Raw genomic sequence first — 13898 nt, forward strand, 5'->3', positions numbered from 1 at the left:
CCCCAAGGAGATTTTTAAAAAAATACCCACAGACCACTTATAACAAGGCAATTATTTTACATCCCATTTGTGAGAGCAGCCATTTAACATACAGTGTCACTCTGCTTTGAGTTGTGCATGTGGGTACAATACCTATGGCAAATGCAAGGAATTTTATAAAATACAGAAACTATAAAAGGTTACACTTTCTCTAGCTTATGATGTTCATAAACGTTGCATACCGAGGCTCTCATTATTACATTAAATTCAAATGCTGGTATCTGACAGTAGAAGAACTTAGCAGAAATCAAAATAATTCCTATTTTCCTTGGCCTCTGACAGATAAAATGAACTTTACATAAATAAGTGCTTTTTAACAGCGGTTATTTTACCAAGAAAGTGTGGTAAATGGGCATATACATCACTCTAATCCCAGGTCTTAAGGAGTAAATAATCATGCAAAACCTCAGACTTCTCTCTCATCAACTGGGTTAAAGGTTGGACTTGATGATCTTTGAGGTCTTTTCCAACCTGAGCAATTCTATGATTCTCTGACCATCATCTGTGCAAAGCTATCGTGAGAGGGGTGGAAAGCCAAGGGGAAAAAATAGTCCAAACAGCCTACAAGCCAGAAGTGCCACTGCTCAGCAGCACGACCTGCTCTCTAGCAGACTGCCCATTTCCTAGCTGTATTAACAGATACGGCGGGTTAAAGTAAGGTCGCAACTTTAAATCAAATGAATCGATAACTCTGGCTCATCTGGTGCCACGGAAGGAGTGATGGTACCTTCTCAAGGAAATGACCCACACATGCAGACAGCACATACAATAATTTATATGAATTAAAATCATCAAGCATCCTGAATTATTCAACATCCCTAACGTAGCAATGTGTTAATTTATTTTCCCCCAAAAGAAAAAAAAATAAAATCCTCTGAATAAGCTTTCATATTATGAAAAGAAGGGAAGAGATCACAGTTCTACTATATCAGATGATGTGATTGCTGAAGAATTACTTATTATGGAATAAAGGTGGGTAAAATAAGGACTTTGCATGCTGTTAAAGGTATAAGCTCCTGTGAGGAGAGCTGTTTTTGACCCTGGTGAATGTTCTTTATCAATAAAATTCCCCAAGAAATCAGCCTTTAAAACGGTCTTTTTCCTCAAAAGAAAGAAGAAAAAAAAAAAAAGAGAGAGAAAAAAAGAAAAAAAAAGAAAAATTATATTTATTAAATTCAATTCAGAGTGTAATAACCTAAAAAATCTGTTGAGACAATTTTCACTGAGGATTTTTATTTAAATCTGAATTTCAGAGTCATTAGTGAATACACAAGAAAAACCTCTACTGGCAGTATTCCTCTCTCAGAAAAAAAAATATAACTATAATAATCCACGTGCTTCAAAACTTGAAGCTCTTGCCCTTTTGCTCTGGCTCCAAGGCAGAAGGGGAACTTCCCAGCCCTCTCCCAGGGGCAGCTCCCTGCTGTGCTCCCAGGAGAGGCAGCAGGGTGAGGCAAGGCCTTTCCATCTGCCCCTGCAAAGACGAGCAGCTGAAGAAGCTAATTAGCAGCAGGCTCCTACAGTCGAGAAAAGATCCTTTCCCCCAATGTACGTTTTGTGAGAGGGCGAGAAAGAGGCTGCAGGAATTATCCCTATAGTCTAAGCACCTTGTCATGAGACTGGCAATTCTCTCATGGATGTTGGCATGCTTTTTCTTCCCTTTCCTATCCTATCTATCTCCTTTGTCAACTGAAAGCTTTTTAAATGGGAAACAAGATTATTTCCCTTCTAGTCCCATCTCAGCCAGCGAATGGCTGGAATAACCAGAATGCTTTTTACTTCAACAGGATATGAATTCAGATTTTAGACGCTGCAGCATCTTCTTCCTTGGACCACTTTCAAGCAGTGAAGAGCAGTGACTCAAACATATTTTCCATTTAAATAGCTGTAACACATTTTTTACTGACATAAAGCAGCATTTGGGAATGGTTTAGCACAGGGGCCACTTTTGCTTTTCCATTCCAGTAGCCTCAGTGCTTTGCCATTTGAGTAGTAGCTACAGCAACTAACCCAGACAGCTGTCAGGATCTGTCTCTTCCTTGTTTTTCTTTCAAAATGCCTCTTAAATAGTAATATAGACTCAGATCTGGAAGCAGGGTTCACCAGCGACCTGCAATATCTACAAGCAGGTAGAGAACAAATGTCCAAATGGCATTTCAAACTAAGCAGACCTGCTTTAAAATCTTATTTTGTGCTGGATGTCTCCAACAAATAAACATTTTCTTCAGCAAATAAACTAAATGCTTCCAGAATCAGAACTTCACAACAGGACTGACGAGGCGTGGATTTTGTCCTTCCTTTCCTGCATCCAGAATTTGCCATTGGTTGAGTAGATGTAATGAGTAGGAGCTATTAATAGTAATTCCCAAGTAATTACCCTAAAGGAACATAAACAGTTTCGGTTTAGATTATCATGTAGCTCCACTTGTTATTTCAGACCTAAGATACAGATGCAATATACAAAGGACCTTAATTGTTCAGGCATTAGATGCAGTCAAAAATCTTATAATTTCATAAAGTGAGATTATAAAAAAATGCTCCCCCAACATTAAAAAGAATCATCAAAGGATTGAATCTTCTGTTAGGGTTGCAACAATAGTCCAACCTCATTTAAATTATTTAAGTAGATATTTAGATTTCACCATATTTTTAAATGCTTAAAAAGATCTGATCAAAGTTATCAGGCCCACCATGTAATAATTTCCTTTTAAAAGACCTTAAAAACACAGTGCCTTAAAGATTTGAGGGGGAAGAGTGGCTGAGAGGATCAGAACATTAAAATTGAATCCATTTTGCTACCTGCTCCTGTGTCACCGAGAGCACAGGCTTCATCTGCGGCTGAGGACGCAATATTCTGCATCACCTTATCCTGTTCTTCCTATTTGCCCTTGGCCATTAGCATTAAAATAAGCACACAAGATTTCTGAAGTTCCTCCTCTGCCTCCCCAGCTCTCAGGAATCACCCCTCTCCATCCCACATAACCACGGTGATTACGCCAGTTTCCCCCTCTCAGAAAAGACCTTGTTCTTAGATTTTCCGCCGACAAAGACTGTAATCAGTTTCAGACCTTTCTTTCATTTCTGTTTCCACACACCTCCCTAGCTTACATTAGGCATTATTACCCTGAAGGATGTCCTCCTAATCAAAGAGGACAAAGAGCACCGTGTGCCGAAGCCCTGCTGTTCCACACTTCCATCCTTACTGGCAAATGGTGACTGTAATCAGAATTTAATTCTATTTGAAACTGCAACTATTTTGTTTTTCTTTCTTAAATGATACCTGGAGGGAGAGGGGGGGGATTCTGTGTTCTGGCTCCCAGTGCGGTGATGAGTATTTCAATTTAGTAAACATTTAGCATGGTCCAGACAGAAATTTTACTAAGACTACTGGTTATGATGACAGCTCTTCTCAGCAATGCTGATGTACACACAGATGTAAATATTCTGTAGATATTGCCAGTTCCCTGAAGCAATTTACTCCCTCTATCACATTTCTACTTTACAAATGTGAGAACCACAATCCTATGCATAATCTTTATCATTCTGAAGACTTTGTAAGAGAAATACGAGTTTCTCTTCTAATTGCTGGTGAATTTGGTAATGCTTTTCCATACCATTTTAGAAAGATTCCAAATAGTCACTTCAGCAATAAAATCTTTCACCAGCCCCTCCTGCATCACAGAAGAAGCAATGTCTACACATGGACAGAGGAGTTCTTCATCCTTGGAGCGCTCCCTGGTGCCAGCCTGCCCATGGGAACAGGAGAGGTTTGTACCTCCCCGCCCAACCAAGTCCTGAAAATAGGGTCTCAGTCTTTAACTGAGCGAAGACACACACATATTTTTGGTATTAGTAAAGCAGTCACAGCAACTTTTGCTAATGGACTTGTCTCACTGCAAAAGCATCTGCAAAAGATAGCAACTAGCAACACGAGTATAAGGAACTTATTCACGTCTCTTCACTTAAGCAGCTAAAGGAACCTGATATTTCCAGAAAAAATCTATCATTGATCCAAAGAAAAAAGCATTCTAATAACTTCTATCACTCTCATCTGCTATGGATTAGACAACAGGCAGCTCAGTATGGATTTAAAACTCTCCAGAATATTTACAAGGCTGTGACAGATTGGCACGTCCCCCAGTGGACATAAACCAGGCTGTGGTCTGAGAACCCAGCTAATGAACTCCTCTTTTTTCTTGTAAACCACTGGAATCTAGTCAGCGTCCAGGCTCGAATGCTGAGGCCATGAGGCACATTCCTGTGGTGGAAACTCTCCTGAAGGGTTTAGCTGCCACATCAGCTGCCTTGCATTGCCCATGCAGTTTAAGCCCAGTTTTCCCCAGAACAGGTTTCTGAGGCACAGCTATGCAAAAAATGATGGACGTGAGCAACAGGCCCTGGTGCTCATATTTCACCTCCATACCCAATGTCCTCGGCGAGGAGAATTTTATATTTGCAAAAGCCAGATTCTCCATCAACCATTAAACTCCCGTGGCAGGAAGATGTTCCCCTAACGAAGTTAATAAAAATGGCAGAAGAAAGCAAATCACTCAGCTCTTCTCCCTTTATAGATTTCTGCTCCCAGTCGTCCTCCTCAGGGGACTGTGGAGACCTGCCAGCTAATTTTGTGGACAGGATGGCTTCTAGGCTCGCCTCTGATCTGCAGATGATGTTATTATTTCTTCATCATTGTTTACTGTATAAAGTCAACATCTTTCTCCCCAGAGGGAGATTGCTCAGAGTCACTCATGAGAGCCTTTTAGCTCGCAGTGGCGGGCCTACTGTGGTCCTGACAATATCCTCATGTCAAGGTTAATGTCATGTCAAGGCACTATTAGTAGCTCCTTTCCTTCCACGGTCATTCATTCAGCTGTAAGAATATTAATGTCATTTAAAGTTTCTTCCAGAGCACTCTTGGCTGGCCTCTAGGGTTATTGCAATTACACACAGGGAGAAGTTTCAAGGTTTCTGAGAGCACTGGGGGAGTAATTGAAGTTGTGGGGAAGAACTAGATCCTGGTTTATGCTGTGGAAGTGCAGAATTGAATGCAATCTCCTCCACATTCAGCACTGACTAAGAGCTGACTCTGCTTATGACCTCTGCTGTGCCACCCGAGCTGTGTATTGCAATTTTCCCATCGCATCCCCATCTGTAACACCAAGATAATGCTTTTTTTATCAGCTCTGTGGGGATTTTATAATACGATGTTCATGAAGAGAACAGAACTGCCAGCTGTCCAGAACTGCCAAACACAAACTTTTGCAGACCTCGGAAAACAAAGTCCCAACACAGAACCTCAAATAACACCGAGAGAGAAGATGCAGCTCTTCTCCTTTTATTACAAAGTGAATAATTTAAGGATATTCTCGCTTACTGTCTTGAAACCATCCTTTATATGTCCCTGGGCAGAGCTGGAGGCAGCCAGGTTTGCACGTCAGCCGTTGTTTGTTAACTGATTCAGTGATGCCACGGGCTGCGAAGCACTGACTGTGCCGGTGAGGCAGACAAGATGCTCCTCTGTGTGTTATCCCAGTGTGAGAGTCAGGCTTATGTAACCGATTAAATAACAACAACAAAAAAAAATCTCTTCTCTTTGCCTTACGTGTATGATCTCGCAAGTGTACCAGTTTTGCACTACCCGTGCTGCTTCAAGGCCAGGCTTGGACTTGGTCTGATTTATTCTCACACTATTTCCATGGCATCCTTCCTCCCCTGGGGCCACTGCTGGCCACGGAGTTCTCTATATTCAAAAGAACCAAAATGCTATATTCTTCTTGAAAAACATTTGGATGGTCTAATTGTCTCCCTTGGTTCCTATGACAACCCACAGCAACATAAACAGCCTTGTTGGCAGCCACAGGAGGCTGAAATCTCTGCTCTTTCCCCTCCTTTTCCCTTCCTTCCTTTCCCCTCCTCTTCTCCATAACTTCTCAATTTAGAACATACTGTAACTGAATAAATATGATTAACAACAACAACAAAAAAAATAGAGGTGGTGTCTAGTACACAAGGCTGGCACTGGGGAAACTTCTTGCAAATAAAAAAGCATTACTGTATTTTAAGATAACAGTCAAAACATTGCCTGTTATGTCAGCGTTATGGAAGTACCTTGGGATCAACTGGGAAGAGCAAAGCTATAAACACACAAACAGAAGGGCTTTCTCTGTCAGCTTGTGAGGCTGTAGAGTGCTGTGAAAAATACAACGAGATCTCTCCTGGTGCCTCTGAGCACTTCTCACCTGGCTGGTGGGTTACACACCAGGAACAGACAAGCCCCTGAGTGCATGTCAGTGTGGTTGGGGTTACGATGGGTGCAGTTATGTGGCTGTACATACATCATATGATGTGACCATATGCACCTGTCCATGGCTGCAGCTCCCATCTTTCCAGCATGAAAAGAATAAAGCAGGCTCGAGCACAGCAGCAGAGAAACGCACCGCATGGCACCATTAACACGAGTGCAGTAGAAGCCATTTCTCTGAACCTCCCACAGCATGGAAGGCGGCCAGAGCTGCTGCTTCTGCTAATACCCAGGCAAACTGAGGTCCAACAGATCCGAGACAAATAGCCCAGGTCTTCCTCCTCCCCTCGGCAAAATTTCTGGCCAAAGAAATTGGCCAGAATTAATTCTGGAGGTTTTAAGACATTAAGACACATTCAGCCAACCCTGGATGGCATTAAACCAGCAAAATACACAGGAGGCAAAATACAAAGAGGCTGCATGTGGCCCTGTATGTGTAGCAGATGTTCACAAGTCAGAAAATCATCTTTTAAACCATTAAATTAGTTTCTGATCATAAAAATGCCATGTATTTTTAAATACCCGCTGCTGTAAATCTAGCTTGTGACAACATAACTCTGAAATGAAGGGGTTGCAATATCTAGCATCGGCGCAGTCGTAACTTCTTCACCAGTGCAGTTGGTTTGCCTTAGGCACTTGTTCTCCCTGTGCTGGCAGAAGGACACAGATCCCTGCTGCTCAGAACAAATGAAAATGTAACTACGTGGTTTTCCCTGCTGCAGTCCTCTTGGTTGGAGAAGAAATCCTCTTTGTGGGACTGATTTTGCTGTGAAGCAGAGTCAGCATTTGAGGAACCAGAAGGGAGGGATATGTTGATGTGAACCCTTGTAAGTCAAGACCTGTGGACTATTATGTAGAAGTACACGTATTTGCAAGGAGGAGAAGGAGGGAAAATGCATGCCTGTCCCACAGGGTGTGGAACAGAAGGTACCACCTGGTGCTATTTCACAGCTTGAAGGACCAGCTTGCTAGAAAACTTCCTGATTACACAGACCAGGTGGAGACAAGATTAGAAATTCATGAATTAAACACTAGAAATGGGGATGAACACATACTCTTTGGAGAAAGAAATACAGTTATTTCATTGAATTTATTTCTCGAGGCAGGAATTTTACTCTAATGACTACCAATATAACAAATTTAAAAGTGTAGAGTTTTTGCTTGAAAGACTTTGAACAAGGTCCTTATACTATGGAATTATTGTACAAGATGTAAATACTTAAATCTGCAATTTGAAATGGAAGTATTTCTTCTTTCCTATCTAACTTGCTCCAATAGGCTGTACAACAAGGAGCTGTGAGACTGAATCATGAATATAAAAGGATTTCTGATGCCTACATTTACTACATGTTATATAAGACTGCTTAATAAATAAAGTTTGACTCTATCAATCAACTATCCGTAACAAGTTTATGCTTCCATTTATGTCATAGCGCATGCTTTTATGATTTTGCTAAGTATAGACATAGTACTCAAAACTACAGCATATATGAAATGAATGTTGATGAAGACATTTGTTACTAGACAAACGTGAGAGTCCAAGTGCTGCTGAGCACATCAGGGTACTAGGTAATATGCAAGGTATGTACAACTGAAGACAGTCACAGAATATGCAAGAGGGATGAGCTATTGTAGTCTTCACAGCTACTTATTAACAAAGAGTAATTGCCACAAAATGATCCCAGTACTTTTAAAATAGGATTACGAAGGACACAAACTACCCTCTTCTGCATATAGAATGAGCCACGAGGCATAACACCCTAACAGTATTGAAACCAAAATGAGGGCAATTTTAGAGTAATTTTTAATTAACAATTTTACAATTAGTGGATATCTCCATACCTTCCAAATTCTGCCCAATATGACTCACTACCACTAAGATACTTGGAATTTACTTCTGAGAAACACATATGAAAAAAAAGCCCAAACTACCACACAAACTTTTGCATATTTCCCAAGTATGTTTATGATGCGCAGGTGGCATAGATAAGGTTTTATCAGCAGTAATTAAACATTTATCAGCAATAATTACACGATTCATTTATGGCATTCAACCATTCTTTAAAATATCTTAGCCCTGATCAAGTTTAAAGTATTGATAAAGAAAGCCCTTATGGGACTTCAATCCATCTCACAAAGTTATTTCTTAAGAACAGTCAGTATTTTGGAAAACCTGAAAACTGCTGTGACTTCACAGGGAATCATTGTGCTGCCTAAGAAAAAGAGGTGTGATATATTTTGCAGTTATGTTGGAGCTTTTTTTCTGTGAATTCACACATTTGTACACCCCAAGTGCAACGTACACCACGATGCTCACTTTAAGCCCAGTACAGAAATCTGTGCCTGCAAAGCATGCTTTTGGCAATTTGTACTTTTCAGATTTTTATAATTTTAGATTCTTCAGCAGAGTAATTAGTTTTCCTTATTAGGCCAATATTAAAAGTGTAGCTTAATTAAAGCATTTTAAAAGAAAATTAACTCAGAAGGCTTTAGATGTATATCTAGGGAACATGCCACTTCAAATGAATGGAAACCTTAGGGAAAAGTTAATTTAACTAATTGCTAGTACACTTTTGCCATACTTTCTAAGGGGCAGAGCTGGCTGCACACACCAGGGTCAAGGCTTTTATTTAGAATATTTGTTAGAATGTAATTACCCATCCTTTACATAGCTAAGGATTTCTTCCAGAATATCCTAAGAGTAACATTTTGTGTTTAAAAGTGTACTCAATAGTGCAAAATACACAGTCAGTAGATCATAAGACCAGAAAATCTTGAAAAGTGACATACCTGCCCCAAGCTGCTTTCATTGTAGAATCTTTATCAACAGGGATGCACGAGGACTCGACAACACTTGATTTATTCAGTTTGTAGCAGAGACCACAGTCTGGATCTAACATACATCCATTACAATAACTGAAAGAGAAAGAAATAAATACTTTAGGAAGACTTTATTTATTTGTACGTGTCAAAGCCAAGAGCACCACCTAATCATTCCTGGGATGCACATAGTCAAGCTGTCAGTGTTGGAGACAAGATAATAGAAACTACCCAAAACAGAATACAAATAGCTTTCTCCATCTTCTGTACCACGTTTTGGCAAAGGGTGAGCCCAGTTGCAAAGCTCCCAATGAATCTTGATCAGGCTGCAGGAGAATTCACCCAAAGAATGAATTTTAATTTAAAAAACAACAGCAGGATTTGGGCACATATGGATGTGGGAGTCAGTTTGAAATTATGACACCATGCGCCTCCGTGTGAGAACTCAGGCACTGAATTCCCATTATATTTAACGGACAGAGTGCAGTCAATTCACATACAGGCATCTAGTGCCCAAAAATACATCCTGCCTGCCCTTCATGGCAGTGAACAGTGCTCTTGAAGATCATTCCTGCGCTTCATACTTGCCAGCTCCATGCAGGTGTCTCAGATTGCCTTGGGGTTCTCAAAGAGGAAGAAATGCTTACATTTTAGGCAAAGTTTGGTCAGTGCAGTCTTGCGACTGACTCAAGTGACAAGGCAGTAAACTTCTTCAGACTCCATTGACCATGTCCCCACTGACCCTACTGGGAGCTTAGCTGCCAAAAGCCCTACAGATATTTCACTTAGGTATCAGTCTAAGACCTACCTCAAATGGAGTGGGATTCGAGCATGTGAACTATGAAGACATTCCAAAACTCTTCATACAGTGTGAGTTATCTGAAAGCTTCTGGCACAATCGTCCACAGATCTTGCAGATGCTCAAGACCATTGCTACTGTGGTTAAACTACCTGGGTGTTTAGCTTCCAAGAAGCCATCTGAGACTTGGAGATACACTCTCATCAGTAAAGTCCCTCATAAATTCTGAGGGACAACTTTAGGAGTTAAAAATAAAAGCATAAGAAACTTTATAACCTGGAGCAAACTTGTAAATTTTAAATTAAAATTAAACTTTGAAATATATTATCTGGAAATGTATAATTAAGGTGACCAAAATACCTTCAAAATGTATACGTGTAACAACAAACCCAATGAAATAATCCTAATAATTCTGAGTGTGCATCTATAACAATGACTCAGTGAACAAAGAAATAATCTGCTTAAGTAACTATACTGTTATTAGCAAAAGTAAAAGTAACTGCATAATGAAGTCACAAGAAACTAAATCAGAAAAGCAGATTATACAGATTTTAAAAGTCTGAAAGCACATTTGACATCTAGACATTTCAACTTTCCTTACTAAGATGTTTCTAAAAGTGGGATAATAAGGTCAGTTTGTATGGTAGTTGGCAAGAAAGAGTCTAGGAAAGCATTAAAAACAATGTATTCCTTTGAACCGTGCATTTTCCCACTTTTCTGCAGTCTAAGAATGTTGTACTCTTTAACACTGAAGCTTTCTAAATTATCAAATTATTGCAGAATTTCCAGATTGTCTGCTCTTCAGAAACTAAATGTATTTTAAGTATACCTCCCTCTTCCATAAATGAGAGATCAAATCCAGGTTTGGAAAGCTTGCTCTTTTTTTTTTTTTTTTTCTTTTTAATTGGAAAAACTGCATTACATTAGCTCTTATTAATAGAGCTATAAACTGCAGAAATAATTTTTTATAATGGAGATGAAACAAAACATTCATGCAGAAGTTGATCATATCTGACAGTAGTAAGCATTTCTTTCTTCTCTCACAAGCATAGATGAGAAAAATATAACCACAATTATCAACTATGAAAGGAAAGGACCACTCCAATATTATATTAGAGAAACTTCATTGCATTTCATTAATCAATATTAGGACAGCAATGGACAGCGAGCAACACAGTTGACAGGTACAGAAGACAGCACATAAAAAAAAATGTATTTTTTTATTTCATAAATTTTTAATAATCTATTTTATATTTGATGGTAATTTATGCTAATATGTGATTTTCATATCGTAAAACACCTTCCAACCAAGTTATGCTGTATATCAAAGTATCTTTTAACAACATGAATTCCTAAAAAGATTCAGGTTGCTAGTACATGCAGCACGCCTTCCTGGCACGGAAAGCAGCCACTTCTGAACACTGCACGCTAAACTGTGCACTCTTTACTGTGTCCTACTGGGCTCACTTTACTGATAATTCCATAAAACCACATACAGAGCTGGGTACTGGTAACCAGTCAATTGTGAAGTAGAAGGAATCTCATTTATTCCTCCTTTCCCACCCGGTAGTCCAGTAAAAAATCAAAAAATCTGACTATTGATCCCAGTGTCTGTCTATAGGGTTGTTAGTTCAGCTGCAACTCAGGCTTTATTGAGTATGCACAACTGTGTCTTGCAGTTGGCGTTCGACTTAATAAAGGTTGCTGCATTTCATGTGATGCCAAATGTCGGAGGTCACAGCTACTCATAACAGCTAAAGTAATTTAAAATTATTATTTTTCACAATTTGATTATTTTCCACAGCTTTTCTGAAGCTTGTCTTTCAGACTGAAAGTCAAATGACAAATATTTAAAAAACCCTTTACACTTATGTTAGGATTTTTTTATCATTAGCAATATAGGGAGTTCAGGATTTGGCTTCAGAAGACAAGACCAATTTATGTCAGAGGAAACAAACCTAGATGTTAATATACATTAAGACTTAAAGCACTTCCAAATCTAACTCCCAGCAGATTTCGGCGAGGTTGTTGCTGTCCATACAATCCAGCTTTCTTCCGTGCTCTGTTTTAGCACTGATATCAATTTTTTATGTTGATTTGACAAGGCAGATTGTCATCATTTCTTTCCAAGATGGAGAACAATGGGTTTCTTTCCTCCAAAATTCCAACATAGAATCAACACAACTGTTTCATAAAAAAGTAAACAAATCTGTATCAGTTAATAATGAGCAATGGCTGCTGGAGACACAGACTGAAATAAGCAGGGAATGTTGTTTTTTGAAAAATAAGCAATTTAAAAACAAAGAAAAAAAATAATGTGCTGAAGCTGCTTGCTCTAAATCTCTTTCTCCAAAAATTAAAGTGGAAATAAAACATGTATTAGTTTGAGGCTTAAGCTCTTCTTCACTTAAGCCCCATTCCTACATGTATTTGCTAAATAGAAATATTTAGTCAATTTGACCTTGGTCACATATTCTTACATATATGCTCAGAGTGATGTAGACAAATCAGGATGCACAATATACCAGGGAAAGAAATGCACAATATAATACTTACTGATATGTAACTATCAACTACAGATCTCCTTCCTGTCCTGAAATGTACCTTCTTATCAGTGCTACCCAGATATGCCCACTATATGTCAGAATAATGAAACAGAAAATAGAAATACTGCTATGTATTCAAATGTACACTGCAGATCCATTACGGCATTGAAAGGTCCATACCAGAATAATCCACGATGTCTATGTTAAGAAGGATATTTGCATGCAATTATAGGAAGGAAATGCGTTCCTTGCTCTTTGCACTGAAATATTGATACCCATGTTAAGGTTACGAGGTAGTGCCTTGCAAACAGGTTCCTTTGTCAAGAGCCAGCTGAAAATTCCCAGACAGGATGGTTCTCAATCAGCCTGTCAATTCATCAGGACTGAAATATCTGGCAGAGATGATTTGATTTTGATGAAACCAGGCAGCATTGCAGCAGGAAGGTTTTACAATGTGCCTGGCTCCCTCACAGCTGGGCTCCTAGGCAACACAAGAAGGCAAGTGTCTAGACAGGTGCTTCAGCCTGTGGAGAGGAGGAACAACAAATAGAGAAGGCTCCAGAGGTCCCAAGATGTCCAGCTTCTTTGCAGCTCAGCTGAACGAAGTCTACAGAACAGAAGCCTCAGTATCCCGGCCCCTCAAAGTACTGGGAAGTGCCACAGAATGGGATTTCTGGGATCCTGCTTCATTATCAGAGCACGTTTACTGATAAAGTGATGGACAGTTAGGAGAGTAGATATCCCCAAGCCTGCAATTCCCCACTCTGGCTGCCAACTCAGTCAAGGCTCTTATATTCTTTTCATCTGACCAGCTGGGAATATCTGACATTTAAAAAGCCTGACAGCACTAACTTCAAGTGCTGGCAATTTCTTGTCAGCCCGAGCACCGCCAGCTTTCAGGGTGCATCGCTCTGGAGCAGGCTGCCCTGCAAACATTTTCTGAGGCTACAGGTTGATCCCAAAGATGACAATTCCTTCCTCTTTCAGAGAGAACTGAAGTGTACAGATGTATTATTAATCGGCTAAGTGGACCCATCTGGCCTGATACTGAAATTTTGGTTTCCTTGCTTCCTAACAGTGCAGCTTAGTAGCCTCTGGTGCAGTCTCTAAAAAGACTGAATAAAATCTGTCCTGCTGAAGTGACCCTCCAGATGCCAATGAAAGGTTCACAATTGCTTCTGCCCCTGCTGTTTAGAATACTCCACACTTACATTTGGATTGCCATTGTGTTTTGTGCTCTACATTTGTAAAATGACCTTGTAAATACAGCTTTCCTGCAATTCTCAGGGGTCTCTTAATTTGAGCTGCAAATTGCACCTTGCCACTTTTTGTTGAGTGCTTTAGTAGTAAGAGACCTTTGTCCAATGCCTTTGTTCTGTAAGTGCTGCTGCTC

General features: G+C 39.7%; 1 protein-coding gene across 2 annotated transcripts in view; it reads right to left on the reverse strand.

The window, feature by feature from the left end:
* SLC2A13 (solute carrier family 2 member 13) overlaps window positions 1–13898 on the reverse strand; it is a 156002-nt gene that overhangs the window by 20855 nt on the left and 121249 nt on the right. For both annotated transcript variants that reach the window (XM_082774947.1, XM_082774946.1), the window contains exon 7: window positions 9131–9256. In XM_082774947.1, the coding sequence (XP_082631073.1) occupies window positions 9131–9256 (126 nt within the window). The remainder of the gene's footprint in view (window positions 1–9130; window positions 9257–13898) is intronic.

This window comes from Aythya marila, assembly GCF_965140915.1.
Source record: "Aythya marila genome assembly, chromosome: 1".
Classification (NCBI taxonomy): domain Eukaryota; kingdom Metazoa; phylum Chordata; class Aves; order Anseriformes; family Anatidae; genus Aythya; species Aythya marila.